Genomic DNA, 13,658 nt, shown 5'->3' with positions numbered 1-13,658 from the left:
CATGACCGGCATTTGCTTTTGGTGGTGCTCCAACTTCCTCCAACCCTCCAAAATACATATGGGGTTGGAAGGTTAATTGGGTAGCACAGATTTAAATGGCCAGAATTGACTTCTATAGTGGTGTAAATAAATAAAATAGTAAAAAAATTTACAGAAAATTATTCAAAAGTATTACTGTTAAAAAAATGGTTGGTGAACATGACAACATTTCAGTGAGTACAAAATCTACATGATATCAGGCCCTTCTAATGAACCCTTTATCAGCTCAATAATATATAATCTGTTGTGTATTTTATTTCCAATGGTAGCAAAGGAAGTTTTACATACTTTCACACTTCCTGCAACCCCACTAGCTTCCTGAATTCCTGAAAGGTGATGCCTGATCTTAGTTCCACATTTTCAGGCTGGAACCAGAGTGGTTACTTTTCATATGTAAGTGTAGCAAGGCATCAGGACTATCCATCCATCCAAATGTACCAGGGAAGCACTGCTCAGTTCAGCCTGATCCTTTCATTATCCAAACCCAATGCTGGTGAATGATCAAGTAGGAGCCAATGGGAAATAATGAGGGAAGTGAAATCAGGTGACTTTTTCAATTGTTCAAAGATGGCTATACCAATACTCCAACTATTTGCAGCAAATTCATCATTCATTTAATCAATTATATTCCTAGTCATAATTATTCATTCCCATAATAATTTTAAAAAAGTAATTGGATTAGCATTTCCTGTTATTTTGGTCAGACTAACACATCAATTAAAAAAAATTGTTGTCAACGAATGTTCCTGAGCAGTCGAAACAGTTCAACGTGCTTAATAATCAATTCTACTTGAATCATTAACTCCTGTTTTTCTCTATCTATTGATGTTGTTTAACTGGCTTTATTTCAGGTTTCCAGCATCAGCGTTTTTTTCCATTTAATTTGGTTTACTAAAGCAGTAATTGTATTGTATGGAATTTTAAGAAATCAAAGATTTTGCATCTCTCACACTTACTCTTGAATGTGACATCGTTAAATTCTTTGAAACACTTTCATAGCTATAAATGCAAATAAAAAGGCTTTTCAAACAATGGGCTTGTAAAAAAACAGCTGGTGTAGAGTGATGATCATGTGATATTTCAAAATAGTTGACATGCCATAGTATAGATGAAGCAGGAAAGGAAATAACTACAATGTGTAGAATTGCAATACCATTGTTATGCCCCAAAATTAAAAAGAAAGTTTGTCAGAAATATTTGTACCAAGATTAAATAGACAGCCAGTCTGGAACATTTGCTGTGCATTCTGTACTCCCAAAAGAAGTTAGCCAGAACTTTCTTTCCCTTGAATCAGCAAGACACTACACCAGTTCAGAGCTGCTCTTGGAGACTGGCATTGGCCCATCTTGGGGAAACCCAAACAGGAACACAAGCATGGTGGAAATAGACCTGATGCCACATACAAAGTAGTTCAATGGAGCAAAACAAGAATGTCTGCAGATGCTGTGATTGGAGTTAATGCACAAAAATACTGGAGAAATTCAGCAGGGCCCACAGAGTCCATAGGAGACAAATATATACAACCAATGCTTGCGACCTGAGCCCTTTGTCAAGATAGTAGCAAAAAGCCAGACAGGCACCCGAATAAAATGGCAGGAAGAAAGGGTAGGGGAAGGAGCACAGGCCACCAGCCAAGAGAGCTTGAGAGCAGCAGCGAGTGCTTATGGGGAGCAGTGAGAACTCCCTTCAAGGAGAGGAGGAGAACTTCTTCAGGGTAGACATCTCTCAAAGAGATTTTCCATTTCTCCTCTCTTGAAAGACCTCTTACACAATGAACAATGGTAGAAACCAAAGTGAATAGACACAAGAGGTGGAAAGTTAAGGATGGATTTAACTGTGCACAGCACACTCAAGGAAAATGGGTGGTAAAGGAAAATTGTAGCTGGGGATGGAGATTGAAAGGGTGGAGCGATTAAGTAGTGAGTTTTCTGAGGAGACGTGATGACAACTTCATAAAGCTCCTGGTCCTCTAGCAATTCCAAGAATGAGCTATTTATTTCTCATCTTCTTGAAAATATCAAGAATATTAAGGGGGTCAGACAAACTTGGGTTGTATTCTCTGGAGCAATGGAGGCTGTGTAGAGGTCTGACAGAAGTTTATAGAATTATGAGATTTGACAGTCAGAGAGTCAGGGTGGGAATGTCAAATACTAGAGAGCAGAGCTTTAAGGTGAGAGGGGGAAAGTTTAAAAAGGATGCGCTGGGCATTTTTTTTTTAACCTAGACGCGTGCCTGGAACATAATGTAAGGGAGGGCGGGGGGGAAAGGGAAATAACAGTAATGTTTAAGAAGCATTTATACCGGCAAATGAACAAACAGAAGATAGAAGGATATTGATCACGTGCAGGCAGACGGGATGGTTTGTCTACTTTGGCATCTGGCTAGGCACAGACATGATGGGCCAAAATCTGTTCTTGTTCTATGTTATAATTAAGTAATAAGTAATCTTTCAGTTTTGGGTTGGCAGGTCAGTAGCCAGGAGGTCACTTTAAATGGAAGTATGGTTCAAATAAAAACTACACATAGCCCTCACGCACGCCACCTTTAGGATATAACCAAACACGAGTAAAGAAAAAAAAATGAATCAGTCCCAAGGTCAACACCAAATTTATTGTAGTCCTCAGCTCAGTACATTTTCCTCCACGTGCTGTTTACGCTCAGAGGGTGATTAGAGCAATTGTGGAATGCAACAGCATCAGATCACTGGATAACAAAGATTTTGTTTCCTGAACATTTTTGGGTGATTCTATGGATTTTGGGCTGCCGATCATGAAATTCACATTAAAATTTTCCTGTCACGTACCATTTTTAGATATTACCTATTTTTATAGTTTCCTATCATATTTTAAGACTACTTCAAACATACAAAACCATGAAGTGCTACATGTCATTTAAAATTAATTTTCTGCATTCACATTTGGACTTCTTCCCTGCTGATCTTGGTGCAGTCAGTGACGAACATGGTGAAAGGTTTCACCAGGACATTGCGACCATGCAAAAGAAGAACCAGGTCAACTGGTATCCATCAACTCTGGTTGACTATTGTTGGACACTGACATGAGAAGCATCAGATGCTGAGTACAAATGAAAATCAGTGCCAAAACATTTTTAGGTCAGTTGAACTGACGCAACGTGTCAACATCATTATGCGATTAAACATGCTAAATTTAATAAAAATTATTTTAATGTTTCTCCAACTTCCTACTTGATACAGCAAATCTGAAATGATCTTTGTGTGCAGCTTGATATTGTCTATCATAATCCCTAATTTTCTTTCAGGAACCAAATATTTTGAAAATAATTGTGTCCAGTGTAATCAATCACATTGTGAAGGAGGGCTCAATGACCAGGTGCTTTATTTATACACAGCCAATAAAGGAACCACATGAAAACAAATGCAGTGAATACAGAGGCTTGCTCGGAGGAAGTTTTTTGTGCCGAAACATGATCTTGATGTGAAGAACCACCTACCAGCAGCTGACGTGAGCAACCTTCAGCAATTGAACAAAGCGATCCACTAATGGCATGCAGATAGGCCCAAGCAACAGCTCAAAATTCGGCTGCATTAGCTCACTCAAGCCCTTCATGTAGCTGCTCTCACAACAGTACAACTTGTTGTGTGGAGTCATCATATATGGTATAAAGCTGTAGTTTCCACACGACGTCTGTAACAAAAGGCATGGTGGCACTATTATCAACAAAGTATTTTCTATTATTTTATTGTTTTTTTTAAGCATGCCTGTTTTTTCTAAGCCCCTGCCATTTCTTTTGTGTCCAAACAATATACCAATGTACTTTGTGTACATATATTTTTTTTAAAAATCGCTATTGAAAAGTGCATTAAGGAATTTTACAAAGATTTCTCCAATACCACCATGAATCCCTTCCCCCTCCCCCCCAACCCTCTACTTGATCTACCAGGATTATTGTCTGAAGGGGGCACACAAAATCATTGAGGATCCCTTCCACCCTTCACACAGCATCTTTCAGCTGCTCCTGTCAGGAAAAAGATACAGGAGTATCATCGTCAGCACCACCAGACTGAGGAACAAACCATTTCTTCCCACGGGCAGTGAGAATCCTGAATGACCAAAGGAACTGCTCACGAATCATCCAAGGTTCATACATTTACAAAATTATGTTTATTTATTTATTTGTATTTATGAATACTTTTCCTGCATGTGTATTGTTTGCCTGTATGTGCGTTATGTCTGGTTGTACGTCTGCATGTTTTTCACCGAGGACCGAAGCTGTTTCATCAGGTTGTACTTTTGCAATCAGATGGCAATAAACTTAACTTGAGGAAACTATGTCACTCTATCTGTCATTCTGTAGGCTGGACATTGGAGATATGACGACTTGCGGAAATTACTGGCCAGACTCCCTCTCAAGTTTTTCAGACCACTACAATGTTAAACAGAATCACTGAGGATGGTTAGATGCTGTTGCACAATATATCCAGGCATCAAGCAGTAGCAATGAACTGTGTTAGAATTAGCTTGTCATCATGAATGAAGTTAAAATTCAATAAGCTGCTTTATTAAGTCTACCTTGTATGAAATACAGACTCCGTATTCAGTGTGGAACATTGGACAAGACTTTTAAAAGCTGCATATGTAAACCATGCAACAGCTTCTGTTATGAGCCCGGAGGACCCCAAAACCCAGCAGCAATAGATATTCACCAAGACAAAAGTTGTTTTTAATTATCTTTAAACATGAAAACAGGATCAAATTTTAACTTATGACAAAAAACTTAACTAACCTAACTTAACCGCCTTCAAATTCTAAGCGCACATGTATGTAATGTGCATGTAAGTTCAGAAAAGTTCTTTGATTCACAGTCCAACCTCATTTCTCATTCCTCCAAGTTTACTGGTTGCAGGCAATTCTTATACTGTGCACAGATTTTAACATTTATGAAGTTCACCAGGCTTTGGTGCTTGAAAGGTTACTGCTCAGGAAGGTTCTTGTTGGTTTTTAGAGAGAGATTTGCTGTTCCTGGACACAAACTGATCCCTTTTAATCAGCCATGTCAGTTCTTGCCAAAGAAACTTGCCCCATCAGGGTTTTCCAGAAGATAATGTCTTTCTTTCAGGTCCACAGAGTTCCATTTTGTTTCTCATTTCAAGTGAAACATTAGGCAGCCAGTCCTCTCCTCTTGTATAAACCATAGGGCTTTGACCAGGCAGAACTATGCACTCACAACCCATCTTCAAAATGTTTTTTTTTCCACAAGCTTGCCAGCTTGTCCTGTTCCAGTCCCAGCTGCTGCTGCTGCTGACTGTGGAAATGCAGAACGGAATTCTCTTTCTCTCTCTCTCTCTCTCACACAGAGAAAAGTGCTTTTTTTTTCTCTCTCTGCTTGCAAAACCACATGACCCTCCTAGAACAGCAACCTCCACTCAGACAGCCTGCGGCTCCAAACCTAATTCTCTGAGTTCTTTCATCTGTTGCTTTCAAAACAGCAATCCATTAGTGAAGTCCCTTGGGCACTCCCCAAATCTTTTGCAAAGGCCATCGGAGCCAGCCAGTCTGGCTTGAGCAGAGCTCCAGTATTTTAAATGAGAACTATTTTGAAGTGTTTCTATGTGACCTACACTAAAAAAAACCTGCCACACTTTATCTCCCCAAATCATATCTATATACAATATAAAACACAACATATTCTATCACACTTCACAATTACATTTACTTACAAAAGATTTTTATTCAGCTTACACACTGAACTGATGTGAATATTTTAAGGCCAACAGCCTAATTTCTGTATTTACACAAGTAAGTTTCTAATTATTCATCTCATGAAATGATATTGAATGAAGGAAGCCAAATATTCACTACAATATTTCTGGTAAGAACAATAAGACATCCAGATGAAAACTATATTAAACATGTAATGCCCTGCTACAAATCAAATCATTTGTATTATTAAGAGTTGCAAGAAGAGATTTACTAATATTTTGACAAATGTTATTTGTCAACTCAATCCAAGAACTAGTTGTGATCCAGAAAGACTGGTCCAAAAATTAATTTTCTCATTTAAAAAAAATCAGAAATTTATCAGTTATAAATATAATGAGAAATATTGCATATAAAAAAACCAAAAATCTCACATTTTTTTCCATTTTATAAAACATCTGTTTTGTTTGAACATTGAAAGGGCTACTATCAAAGATCTCATTCAAAATAAAACCCTAGAAGTAGGGTAAGCCAAATAAACAGGAACCCTCTGGCACAGCAACTTGGCATATTCTTGCAAAACTGGTATGCCATTGTGACAACACTACAATTAAATGAATTGCTTTTAATCTCATTTCCCACATTTTCCAAAGCCTTTTGTAACTCCCCAAATATAATACCAAAACTTTCCAAGTGTTAAAATCCTTTTGCCCAAATGATCAGTCAATCCAGGCATAAGGTTAGTGATTTTCAGTAAAAATCCTAAAATCCAGACTACTCAGGGATTGCGTCAGGCCAAATTCTTGGATTTTCTGGATCCTCGGGCAATAATTTTAAAAATCAAACTTAAGGAGAATAACAAAAAGATGAACTGGTAAAGTTTGATAGTTTATTAACGACATTATTTCATATAAAATACAAAGTACACAAAAAATATATATATTAGTTCAGTTCCACAACTACTGTACATTTGTGGCACTTATGCATGCATACAAAAGCCCACTAAATTAAAAAAGTTTGAGAGTTTTGAGAAGTCTGGATTCTCAGGTGGTCTGGATTTATGGTATCCAGATGTTTGGACTTTTACTGTATCCCTATAAATGCTGAAGAAATTTAGCAAGTCACACAACCAAAGATATATAACCAATGTTTAGGACCTAATCCCTTCATCAAGGTCGGGAGGCAGCCAGGCACCCAAATAAAATAGTGGGGGTAGGGGCACAGGCAAGTAGTCATTGGTGGATATAGGTGGGAAGCAAAAGAGAAAAAAAGCTGAGAAGTGATGGATAGGGGATACCTCTCTGAATGGAGAAGGAAGAGGTTGCAGAGCTGGAGGAAAGGAGGCAGAGGGACAGGGGAGAGAGAGAAACAGAGGGATGGCTCTAACAGAAACCAGAGAAGTCGATGTTACTGCCATCTGTTTGCAGAATGCCCAGACAAAATATTGTGTTGCTCCTCCAATTTATGGGTAGCCTCGGACTGGCAGTGCATAGGCCACAGACAGACATGTCGGCATGGGAGTGGGGCGTGGAATTGAAATGGTTGGCCACTGGGAGATTCCTGCCATTGCTGCGGACAGAGTGAAGGTGCTCAATGAAACGATCTTCCAATCTGCGTACATACAGCCTCTTTGATTTAGGAAGGCCAAAATGGAAGCACTGGATGCAGTAGATGACCCCAGCAGATTCACAAGTGAAGTCTTGCTTCACCTGGAGGGATTGTTTGGGGCCCGAATAATGGTGAAGGAGGAGGTATGGGTGTAAATGTAGCACTTCCTGTGGTCACAGGTGTAGGTACCAAGGGGGAAATTAGTTGGAAGGGATGAGAGGATGATGGAGTCAGGGAAGGAACAGTTCCTGTGGAGACCGCAGGGAGGGAAGATGTATCGGGTGATGGCATCATGTTGTAGGTGACAGAAATTGTGGAGGATAATATAATAATGATAGTTTTTTCAATTAACTTTAAGGATCGGGATGTAAATGAAAAATAAAACACTCTGACATTGTCATTTTCTTGACCTAAGAACACTCCTTAGTGCTTCATTATTAATTTTTTGAAGTACAGGCATTATTATTATTATTCATAGATCTTTAAATATAACTCTTTTATAAAAATAAAGTCGAATAAAATTTTGCATGTACTGTGAAATGAGGTAGAATAGCCTAATAATGTATAAAGAGCTTTAAATTAGATGTAAAAAAAAAACTCAATTAGCAATGTTATGAATGACATTCTCTTCAGTTTAAATCCAATCATTCTTTGAAACAGAAGGGCAGTCGGTTAATTTTTAAAGTTTTTTTTTAAATAATACTCTAGTTTAAAACTAGCTTATGAAAGTCAAATACAAGAGAAGATGCTGTGTGACCTGTTGACTTTCTCCAGCACTTGAATGTGCTGCACGAGACCCCAGCATCTGTTTACCTTGGATGAGTCCAAACCATTTTTTTTTAAAAAGCATCAATGAAACTAAATTTTAAAATTTAAACAGGAAATTCTAGAAATGCTCAGCAGGCCAACAGGAATCTATGGAGAGTTAATATTTCATGTTGCTCACCATCAACATAAAATAAATTGTGGTTAATAAATAATTGAAGATACTGTAATATCTTAATTTTGAAATGTTCTTTCTATTGCTTATTTCCATTACAGGACAATAAATAGAGCAACTTACCACTAACATTGCAGCTGATTTACCCTGTTTGCAGTTCACAAATTAATTTGGAAATTTTACTGTTCCCCAACATTTTTGACAGGGACTAAAATGAAAAGCTGATTCAAAAAGTCAAATCCCTTACAATCCAAGAGAGGATGACAAATCGGACTGAAAACTGGTTCAGTGACAAGAAGCAATGGATATTTTTCCAACGAGAAGATGGTTATTGATAGGGCTCCGCAGGACTTAGTCCTTTGCTATTTTTTGTTATTTTCGTTAATAAATTCGGTTTATTTGCGTTAACAAATTAGAGTTAAGTGTAAGGGGCTTCATTAAAACCCTGGCAGATGGGAAAACAGTGGAGTCTGCTCGGGATGTGATGGGCTAGTCATTTTGGCAGAAAAGCGGCAGATTAAATGTATCCAGGGAAATTTGAGGTAATGCCTTTGAGAGTTGCAACAAGACAGTAGGAGTTACAATGAATAGGAGAACAAGGAACAGAGAGATCTTGGAGAGATTGTCCACAGAGACTGTACATTCTGAGAAGAATGAAGCAGGCAAGGCTGCCAGCCACCATCACGTCAACCTTCTACGGGAGCTCTATCGAGACCATCCTAGCCAGCTAAGTCACAATGTGCTACAGAGAAATGGATCGGACATCAATCCACAGGAACATACAAATGACAGAAAGGATCATTGGGGTTTACTTTCCCCTTTTCATTGTCTGAAGAGGACGTGTATAATCATTGAGGACACCTACCACCCCGCACACAGCACCTTTCAGCTACTCCCATTGGGAAAGATGTACAGGAGTGTCAGAGCCAACACCACCAGGCTGAGAAACAGCTTCTTCTTACAGACAGTGAGAATGGTGAACGACCATAGGAACCGATCACACTAACCCTCCGAGATTCTCATATTTATTGAACAAATATTTATTTGTAAATGAACACTTGTCCTGCATATGTATTGTTGGCCTGTACGTGTGTTATGTCTGGTTGTGTGTCTGCATGTTTTGCACCAAGGACTGGAAAATGCTGTTTCATCAGGTTGTATTTGTTTAATCAGATGATAATAAACTCCACTTAAGGACTTAAGAAACCCTTAAAGGTAGTAGGAAAAATGGATAAGGTGGTTATAAGGCATAATTATAAGAAATGGAATATAGGAGCAGAGAAGTTATTGCAATATCTGAATAAAAAGGCAATTTAGGCCACATCTTGAATACTGCACAGAGTTATAGTCACATGCTGGATTGATACGATTACAGTGGAGAGGGTGCAGAGGAATTTATAATAGGACTGGCAAATTGTAGCTCCTAGGAAAGACTGGAGAGTGTGGGAGGAGGTTTTTTTAGAGCAATGGAAGCGAAGGACAAAGAAGGTCTAACTGAGATGTATAAAATTCGTGAGCAGCCTGGTTGGAATAATGAGGAATGACCAGTTTCCTTTAGAAGATATGTCAAAGACCAAAGACTTTAAATACTGCCAGAATATTATAAGTGAGATAAGGTGGCATGGTATAAATCAATCAGGAGTCAAAAGAAAGTTAAGGATGCATTTTTCTTCTAACAGGATGGATATAAAAATCTGGGGCAGAGGGCATGAGGTTTCTCACAGAGTGCACTGGATTTTATCTTTGTTCATTCTGCAAGAAGAAAATCAGACCCAATGATAGATGATTGCCCTGGAATTATAGAAATAAAAAGACAAAAACTGTTACTGCATCTGAATGAGAAATAGAAAATTATAGGAAAATTCAACTGGCAAAGCAGCATCTGTGCAAAGAGAAGCGGGACCCAAAACCTTAACTCTAGAACTTAGATTATAGAACCAGCACAGGAATAGGCCCTTCGTTCCACAATGTCTATGCTGAACATAATGCCAAAACCTGCTTCTCTTTCCACAGATGCTGCTTTACCAGTTGAATTTTCCTATAATTTTCTATTTCTCATTCAGATTTACAGCATCTAAAGCTATTTTTCATTTCACCCTAGAATGTTATCTTGTTTGGACTTTGTTGCACTGCTGACTTGCCTGCCAAGTGTTTTCCTCTCAGAAATTTCTCCTTAGTTATGGTCCTCACCACCTTTGCATTCCTGCGTTCAATACCAAGACAGCAAAGACAAAAATCTAACTTATTACATTTTATTTGGAGGTAGTTTATTAGTTTCTAAAATGCATCATTTTTCAGCAAGGTTAATTTTCATTTCCTGAGGGTAATTTAAACATTTGGCAGTGGTGCAAAGACAATGTGAGATCAGTAGCATCAAAAGCTTCAGCTAATTTGACTTTCTCTTCCTAAGCTTTATTAATAAATAGTCCAGTAAAACATTTTGAAACCATAAAAGAAATACTCTTACTGAAAATTAAACATAGCAATCAACTAAATCCATTACAACCAGGACAAGGAAATAGCTTTGAAATGCCAGAGTTAAAGGATGCACCATCAAACAGCTGTTTAGTTAACTAAAGCCAAATTTTAACTTACCGTTTTCTTTTGACAGATTATTTCCTGCAAAAGGAAGAAGACAAATTAGCTGATATTATCTTAAAAAATTTGACGTGATAGCAAATTTCAAGAAGTCCTGCAGGATAATTTCAGCCTGATTCTTACACAAAAGTACACAGTGATCTGCTGTGGTATTTCACTGTATTGCAATAATATCAATAATCCAATCCTGAAAGAAGATGCTGATCTGTTGAAGACTTCAATCGTAGAATCCAGTGGCCCAAGAATTAATTCTATTGTGTCCTTTTCTGTAGTACCTGCTGAACCACATTCTGGTCATTTTCCTACCTACAGGAGAAATTAACAGTTGGCTTCAGTTGTAACTTCATTCCAAATTAGAACTTTATAATTGCATGTCCTGTATTGTTTGTTTGCATGTTTTGCACTGAGGACCGAAGAACGCTGTTTTGTCAGGTTGTACTTGTGCAATCAGATGACAATAAACTTGACTTCCACTTCAAGTTCAATTCCAAGATTTCAGCCAAGTCCAGGTGGTTGCCATCTGTCAGTTAAAATAATGCAGAGGTTCCATGTGTTTATTCCAGAGATGTAAGAAAATAGATGCTCGGAGTGTCTGGTACAGCCAATCTCAATGGGGACCATACAGTCCCCTGGGGGCCACAACACTTTTAAAGGGGTTGGGGGTGGCGCGCAGATTGAAATCATAAAATAATTTTTTATGTAGTTGGTAAGAGAGAAGATTGAAGAAACCAGCTTCACAGGGCACTGTTGAGCACTGTCCTAAAGGGACCATAGCCATAAAAAAGGTTGAGAATGGCTGGTCTAGTACACTTTGTGTACATTTGCTTTCAACTGCAACAAAGATTACCATTCAAGAAGTAAGCAATTGGATCTCAAGCTCCTTGAATCTTACAAGGAAGCAATTTGTGATTCCTAGATCTTGCATCTTTTTGTGATATGCAGCTACAAAATTTAGTCTATTGTTTTGGTAACGTCAATGATCATGTGGGCAACATTCCACAGAATCATAATTTAAAAAAAATAATTGAAGAAATGGGGCAGCACGGTTAGCATAGCGGCTAGCACAAAGCCGATGCAGCACCAATGATTGGGACTGTCAGTAGGGAGCTTGTACGTTCTCTCCACATCTGTTTGGGGTTTCCCCGGTTGCTCTGGTTTCCTCTCACAGTTCAATACGTGGCAGGGGTTGTAGGTCAACTGGGTGTAATTGGGTGAAAAGGCCTGTTGCCATGCTGTATATCTAAATATTTTTTTTAATTTAAAGAATGGATGGCTTGGATGGAGGTAATTCAAACTATCATGCCGATTCAAGCATTCTGCTAGTTTCACACCGACTTCCTTCTCTGCCAGCTTGCACAATTTTCTCCACCACATATTCATCTAATATCCTCTCCAAAAACATAATTGAACCTGCCTCAATCAGACTTGTAAGCAGTGTATTTCAGGTTCCAAGTACACCTATGCAAAAAAAGTTTTTTTTTTTTTCCTTTCATATCTAAAGATCACAAGATCTAAGAGTAGAAGATGCCCCATTATGTCTGCTCTACCATTTGATCATGAGCTGATCCAATCAATCAACCCCACTCCCTGCCCTTCTCCCCATAACCCTTGATGCCCTGACTAATCAAATACCTGTTAATTTCTGTCTTAAATGCAACCAATAACTTCACTTCCACTGCTGCCTGTGGCAACGTTCCAGACTCGTGACTCTCTGGCTAAAGAAATTTCTCCATTTTTCTGTTTTAAATTAGCGCCCTTTTATCCTGAAATTGTGGCCTCTAGTCCGAGACTTCCCTACCATGGGAAACAACTTTATGACATCTACTCTGTCCAGGGCTTTCAGCATTCAAAATAACTCTATGAGGTCCCCCCCTGCCCCCCCCACCCCATCCTTCTGTTCTCCATTGACTACAGTCAAGAGCCAACAAATGTTCCTCATATGTTAACCCTTTCATTTCTGATATCGTAAGAACATAGGAAGTAGGAACAGGAGTAGGCCAAAAATGGCCCATCGAGCCTGCTCTGCCATTCAATAAGATCATGGCTGATCTAATTTATGACCTAACTCCACCTACCTGCCTTCTCCCCATATCCCCTAATTCCTCTATCATGTAAAAATTTATCTAACTGAATTTTAAATATGTTTAATGAAGCAGCCTCAACCACTTCCCTGGTTAGAGAATTCCAAACATTCACTGCTCTCTGGGAAAAACTATTTTTCCTCATCTCTGTCCTAAATCTACTCCCCCGAATCTAGAGACTGTGTCCTCTCATTTAAGTTTCCCCGGCCAGCTCAAAAAACCTTCCAACATCATCCTATCCATACCCTTCATAATCCTATATGTTTCTATAAGATCCCCTCTCATTCTTCTGAACTCGAGCAAATACAATCCTAGACGATTTAATCTTTCATCATAAGTCAACCCCTTCATCCCAGGGATCAACCTAGTAAACCTCCTCTGGACCGTCTCCAAAGCCAGTATATCCTTCCTCAAATATGGAGACCAGAACTGGACACAGTACTCCAGGTGTAGTCTCACCATTACCTTATACAGTTGCAACATTACCTCCCTACTCCTGAATTCAATTCCTCTAGCGATGAAGGCCAACATTCCATTTGCCTTCTTAATAACCTGCTGCACCTGCAACCTAACTTTTTGCGATTCATGCACAAGCACTCCCAAGTCCCTCTGCACAACAGCATGCTGTAGTTTTTCACCCTTTAAATAATATTCAGCTCTTTTATTTTTCTTGCCAAAGTGGATAACCTCACACTTACTAACATTGTACTCCAT

The 13,658-nt window shown here is 38.7% G+C and overlaps 1 protein-coding gene across 1 annotated transcript in view; it reads right to left on the bottom strand.

The window, feature by feature from the left end:
• The window catches only part of map3k5 (mitogen-activated protein kinase kinase kinase 5), a 175,362-nt gene that overhangs the window by 131,529 nt on the left and 30,175 nt on the right, over window positions 1–13,658 (bottom strand). Inside the window, exons 3-4 of the mRNA XM_069887224.1 lie at window positions 10,861–10,884; window positions 3,511–3,704 (exon numbers count right to left, since the gene is read on the bottom strand). Coding sequence (XP_069743325.1) covers window positions 3,511–3,704; window positions 10,861–10,884 — 218 coding nt within the window. The remainder of the gene's footprint in view (window positions 1–3,510; window positions 3,705–10,860; window positions 10,885–13,658) is intronic.

Source organism: Narcine bancroftii, chromosome 6 (assembly GCF_036971445.1).
Source record: "Narcine bancroftii isolate sNarBan1 chromosome 6, sNarBan1.hap1, whole genome shotgun sequence".
Lineage (NCBI taxonomy): Eukaryota > Metazoa > Chordata > Chondrichthyes > Torpediniformes > Narcinidae > Narcine > Narcine bancroftii.
The sequence above is the reverse complement of the archived record's forward strand: the minus strand, read 5'-3'. Positions and strand labels throughout refer to the sequence as shown.